The 6,083-nt window shown below is 42.5% G+C and overlaps 2 protein-coding genes across 2 annotated transcripts in view; one reads left to right on the top strand and one right to left on the bottom strand.

Annotated features, from left to right (window-relative positions):
- The window catches only part of ANXA4 (annexin A4), a 70,687-nt gene that overhangs the window by 52,646 nt on the left and 11,958 nt on the right, over window positions 1–6,083 (bottom strand). The gene's annotated exons all lie outside the window — the stretch shown is intronic.
- On the top strand, window positions 3,301–3,960 carry LOC102747337 (ubiquitin-ribosomal protein eS31 fusion protein-like). Its single transcript, XM_006748016.1, has 2 exons — window positions 3,301–3,452; window positions 3,648–3,960. The coding sequence occupies exons 1-2, from the start codon at window positions 3,301–3,303 to the stop codon at window positions 3,958–3,960; spliced, it is 465 nt and encodes a 154-aa protein (XP_006748079.1).

The following is a 6,083-nucleotide window of genomic DNA, read 5'->3' as shown; positions in this document are numbered from 1 at the left end:
TTTTTTTTTTTTAAAGATTTTATTTATTTATTTGACAGAGAAAGACACAGCGAGAGAGGGAACACAAACAGGGAGTGGGAGAGGGAGAAGCAGACTCCCTGCCGAGCAGGGAGCCCGATGCGGGACTCGATCCCGGGACTCCAGGATCATGACCTGAGCCGAAGGCAGTCGCTTAACCAACTGAGCCACCCAGGCGCCCGGTGAGCAATACCTACTTTTAAGGCAAAACCCAACTCAGTGAACCCCAAATTCCATATAGCTTTTGCACAGCATCATGGGTAAAATGATTGTTAAACTCCTCAGGTTTAACAATTATTTAAAGAGAAAATCTGTCTCTCATGGTTAGGCTTTGCCACAGGTTACATCATGTTTACTGACCCATTTTCGGAGTTATTTTAGAATCAGAGGCCCTCAAGGAAATGTGAAAGGTCACTTTATTCCATGTTCCTTCTTCAGAAATACCGTAAGTAAACTATTCCAGACAAGTGAGAATCTAATGCAGAAACTCCAAGTAACTGATTACAAGCTACTGCACTGATCTCCAGTTCTAGTTTGTTCAGCATCATGTTTTCACGTGCCCATCTGCACTTGGGTCACCCCAGCCTCTCCTTATGAATCACAAACTACAGGCTGCCATGTCCCAAGACCCAAATTCTAAGGTCTTGACATCTTCTCTTGTGTCAGCAAGCATGAGTCTTAGGGACAAAGCAAGAGAAGCACCTCATCAGAACCCTGAATCTAGCATCTAGTCTTTCTCCTCTATACCTTCCCAGAGAAAGTAAAATCCACTCCATCTTTCTTTACAAAATCCTTGTCATGCAGGAAGGGAACAGACAGCCTGGATCTGAATGAGAAACTGGAGCACAGGAAGGAAGGGATCTGCAGTGAGTCGGCGAGAAACCAAACATGTGGCCAGGCTCCCTGTTGTCCAGCTAGTTTTATTTACCTGTAGGTAGAAAAACACGTATTATGCAGCCCAGTCCTTTCCTTATCAACACCACCACTTTTTTTTTAAGGTTTATTTATTTATTTGAGAGAGAGAGAGAGCACACATGTGGGGATGGGGTGGGGGGAGGGGCAGAGAGAGAGGGAGAGAGAATCTCAAGTAGACTCCCCACTGAGCGTGGAGCCTGACACTGCCCCGATCCCAGGACCCTGAGATCATGACCTGAGCTGAAATCAAGAGCCAGCTGCTTAACTGACTGAGCCACCCAGGCGCCCCTCAACACCACCACTTCTGTTTGCCCAGGAGGGAAGAAAACAGAAAACTCTCTTCCCAGATGAACAGGAAAAGCAGCTGAATTTTCCTTCGTAGATTTACACTGGCCCAACCTTGGAGATCTGGAAGTGAGCAGAAAATAAACACTGCTCTCTTAAATGTCACATTTTCTCCTGCCACCTCCCATGCTCAGCAAATTGGCAAGTTCTAGCTGTGGGGGCATCTCCCCCTGCCCCTGGAGCAGCCACTCCCTCAGTACGCCAAACCTCGCCAGAATTCAACCTGACTCTGGCAGAAGAATACAAAAACAGAACTGTTAAAATTCTTCCACAGTGGAATTCTGATTCACGTAGGGAACTTGCTGTTTCTGATGCAGCCCCTCTCAATTTGTCATTAAAAACCTGACAAAGGCATGGGGAAGCACAAGAAGAAACTCATGACAAAACCGAAAAGACTAGGACTGACATGAGATTATGTCAGCAGCTGAGAGGAACTGAAGCTACTTTAAGACAGACAGAGAGTGGTTATGAGTATGTGCACGCGTGCATGATGATGGGGAGATGCGTGATACCTCCTCTGCAGCTCTGTCTGTTGAGAGGATCCATCCAGAAAACCTCATTCCAGTCCACCCATCTGAGCTGAGCAGCTGCGAGGGGGATCCCTTACTGGCCCTACTCACCCCCAAACCAGCAAAGAGGTCTTGGGATGGACACTGTGGTGGCAGAATGGATGCAGGAAAAGGTGACCAATGAGAAGAACCTTGGCAGAAATGCATGCTGGGAAGTATACTTTATGTATTTACATTTTATATATTATATATAAATTATAACTATATATAACATATAATTTATAATGTATTTATAATTTAGAATTATAACAAATACATATTACATATCTATAGCTCAGAGAACCAGCATCGGGGGTAGGAAAAGGTGCCACCTCAGAGAAGCAGAGAGGAACAAAGAGAAAACGAGCTAGGAACTGGGAATTGGACCAGGCACTGTACCAACAACTTTGTCACCTGCTTAAAGCTGATGCCAACACAAAAAGGTGCACGGGATGGGGTGCATCCTGTCTTTTGAAAGTCACAGCCTCTATGCCTGCCCTGTACAATGCCGTAGCCACCAAGCCCCGTTGGTTATTGAGCCACTGCAATTCAGCCAGTGCAACTGAGAAACTGAATTTTAAATCTGGTTTAATTTTAAATTTTCAAATTGATGCAGTATAAACTATTTTTCCATGACACACAACTTTTAGGTTTTGGTCAGCTACATTTCACTTTAAGCCCTGCACGGAGTACACACGTCAGGCATGCTACATCTTTTCTAGTGTTACACCTAATCCTGCCACCCATCTAGCTGGCATCAACACATTTGCTCACTCTGAATATTTTTCTTTGCACTGATGTAATTTTTTTCATGTGCTTATTTGAATGTTTTATAGACAGCACCAGCTACAGTGATATTTATGTAAATTATAATTTGTAATTAAAATTAAATTCTTCTAGGGGCGTCTGGGTGGCTCAGTTGGTTGGGCGTCTGCCTTTGGCTCAGGTCCTGATCCCAGGGTCCGGGGATCGAGCCCCACGTCACGCTCACTGCTTAGTGGGGATCCTGCCTCTCCCTCTCCCACTCCCCCTGCTTGTGTTCCCTCTCTCGCTGTGTCTCTGTCAAATAAATAAATAAAATCTTTTGAAAAAATTTAAACTCTTATTTTAATTATAACAAAGTATTTTTTAGTTAAAAAAAAATAAGTAGGGGCGCCTGGGTGGCTCAGTTGGTTAAGCGACTGCCTTCGGCTCAGGTCATGATCTCAGGGACCTGGGATCGAGTCCCACATCGGGCTCCCTGCTCGGCGGGAAGCCTGCTTCTCCCTTTCCCACTCCCCCTGCTTGTGTTCCCTCTCTTGCTGTCTCTCTGTCAAATGAATAAATTAAAAAATCTTTGAAAAAAAAAAAAAGTATGGGACTGTGTGCTCTTCAGCCCCTCTCGGGCCAGTAGTCTACCGGACACCCTCTCCTGTGTCTCCAGGTCTGACTCTTCTCTTCCTTTTCCTCAACCTCAGGTGGAACAGTTGCCAAGATGCAGAGTTTTGTGAAAGCCCTTCTGGAGAAGACCATCATTCTTAAGATTGAACCCTCAAATACAATAGAAAATGTAAAGGCCAAGACCCAGGATAAGGAAGGAATTCCTCCTAATCAGGAGAGACTGATCTTCGAGGGAAAGCAACTGGAATGTACTCTGACTACAACATTCTTTTTTTTTTTTAAGATTTTATTTATTTGACAGAGAGAATGAGAGTGGGAACACAAGCAGGGGGCAGTGGGAGAGGGAGAAGCAGGCTTCCTGCCAAGCTTCGAGCCCGATGCGGGGCTCAATCCCAGGACCCTGGGATCACGACCTGAGCTGAAGGCAGACGCTTAACCGACTGAGCCACCCAGGCACCCTGACTACAACATTCTAAAGGAGTCCACTCTTCATCTCGTGTTGAGACTTCGTGGTGGTGCTAAGAAAAGGAAGAAGTCTTACAGCACTCCCAAGAAGAATAAACATAAGAGAAAGAAGGTTAAGCTGGCTGTGTTGAAATACTGTAAGGTGGATGAGAATGGCAAAATCGTTGCCTTCATTGGGGAGCACCCTTCAAATGAATATGGTGCTGAAGTGTTTACGGCTAGCTACTTCGACAGACATTATTGTGGTAAATGTCTGACCTATTGCTTCAACAAACCTAAAGACAAGTAACTCTATGCAGGTTAGTAAAAGACATGGACACGTTTTAAAATTTAAAACCAAGGCATGTTATTGATGTGGAATTTAGTGGAGAGGCAGAGGCATGATGAGCCACACAGTAAAGAAAAAAGGAGACTGAACTGGCAGAAGTTAGTGAATTAACTTGGGCAAATGCAGTTTTATTTTATTTTTTTAAAGATGTATTTATTTGACAGAGAGAGAGTGCACACCAGCAGGGAGAGTAGCAGGCAGAGGGAGAGGGAGAAGCGGGCTCCCTGCGCAGGGAGATGTCGGGGCTTGATCCCAGGACCCTGGAATCATGACCTGAGCTGAAGGCAGATGCTTAACTGACTGGGCCACCCAGATGCCCCAACAGATACAGTTTTAAAAGCATTATGCTTTTAGTTTCAAAGTCAAATCAAGGCTTCTAAAAAAGATGAACCAGTTTTTCCAATGTGGATGCAAATATTAAAGGAAAATTATTTTTTGGTACTCAATTCAGATACTGGAAAACTTCTAAGTATATTTAAAATAATTTGGGTATGTGAATCTACATAAAAACCAAATTTTATGAAATCTAAATACAGATAAAATATTTCTGATGAAAATTTAGCATTCAGGGCGCCGGGTGGCTGTGGTTAAGCATCTGCCTTTGGCTCAGGTCATGACCCCAGGGTCCTGGGATTGAGTCCCGCATTGGGCTCCCTGCTCGGCGGGAAGCCTGCTTCTCCCTCTCCCACTCCCCCTGCTTGTGTTCCCTCTCTCGCTGTGTCTCTCTCTGTCAAATAAATAAATAAAATCTTAAAAAAAAAAAAAGAATGTTGTAGTCAGACAGAGTAGGTTGCAGTTGCTTTCCCGCGAAGATCAGTCTCTGCTGATTAGGAGGAATTCCTTCCTTATCCTGGGTCTTGGCCTTTACATTTTCTATTGTATTTGAGGGTTCAATCTTAAGAATGATGGTCTTCTCCAGAAGGGCTTTCACAAAACTCTCTCACTGTGTCTTTCTCGGTCAAATAAATAAAATCTTCAAAAAAAAAAAAAAAAAGAAAGAAAGAAAATTAAGCATTCAGATTCAGATGTTCTGTCAGTGTAAAATATTCACACCAGATTGTTAAAACTTAGTTTGAAAAGAAGACTGTAAAACATCTTAATATTTTTTTTCTATTGATTAGATGTTGAAATGATAATACTTTGGATCTACGGGGTAAAGTGTAAAATAATCTATATTATTAAAGTTCATTTCACCTGTCTCTTTTAACTTTTTAAAATGTGACTACTAGATAACTCAAACACATTTGTGCCTCGCCCTGTCTTTCTATTGCATACCACTGCTCTCGACATACTTGGCCTTGTTTAATAACAATGATTGTAGCTATTGTCGAGCACTTATTTTACCATGTGTCAGATACTGTTCTAGACACTTCATGTGAATGACCAGATGATCTCTTTTAAATCTCACAAAAAAACTTGCTCATCTTCTTAGTGCTTTCATTTCCCCATTTGTTAAAAAAAGAAAGAAAAACACAATATAGCCTAGGACAAAATGCTAGAGAAGAGAAAAGGAATTAGACCTTCAGAATATTTAAAGGGAAAGTTTATTCCTGGAAATAATCCGCTTAATTGTTCACAAGAAAAGTTCAGGGAACTATCGGGCATCCTCACTATTTGGCAAAATAACACACATTCTAAATAGGAGGGAGGGGCACCTGTGAGCTCAGGTATCATGATCTCAGGGTCCTGGGATGGAGCCCTGGGTCAGATTCCTGCTCAGTGGGGAGTCTGCTTGTTCTTCTCCCTCTGCACCTCCCACCACTGGTGCTCCCTTTCTCTCTCTTTTTCTCAGATAAACAAACAAATAAATAAATTAAAATCTTTAAAGATTAATTAATTAATTAATAGGAAGGGAAAAATGACTAGTGTAATAACATCAAGAAATCCTCTGAGACTAAAGAGTTTGGCTTAAATATTCTGTACTCATCATATCAAGGCCCAGGTTAATTTTCTATGAACATCCTTTCCCTCCCTTTATTTAATCAAGTGACAAGACATTTCAGATTTGTAAAACATACATACGTATTTAAGAGGGCTCACCAAGTCATATCTAAATATCTTTCTTTTCACTACAGTTTGGTTTC

Source organism: Leptonychotes weddellii, chromosome 10 (assembly GCF_054177405.1).
Source record: "Leptonychotes weddellii isolate Sample4059 chromosome 10, ASM5417740v2, whole genome shotgun sequence".
NCBI lineage: Eukaryota > Metazoa > Chordata > Mammalia > Carnivora > Phocidae > Leptonychotes > Leptonychotes weddellii.
The sequence above is the reverse complement of the archived record's forward strand: the minus strand, read 5'-3'. Positions and strand labels throughout refer to the sequence as shown.

Bases quoted from the DNA above. Each gene is read 5' to 3' on its own strand.
- LOC102747337 (XM_006748016.1), top strand. From the start codon at position 3,301: ATGCAGAGTTTTGTGAAAGCCCTTCTGGAGAAGACCATCATTCTTAAG. The intron at 3,453-3,647 runs ATGTACTCTGAC...CGCTTAACCGAC, and splicing joins TTCGAGGGAAAGCAACTGGA to TGAGCCACCCAGGCACCCTG.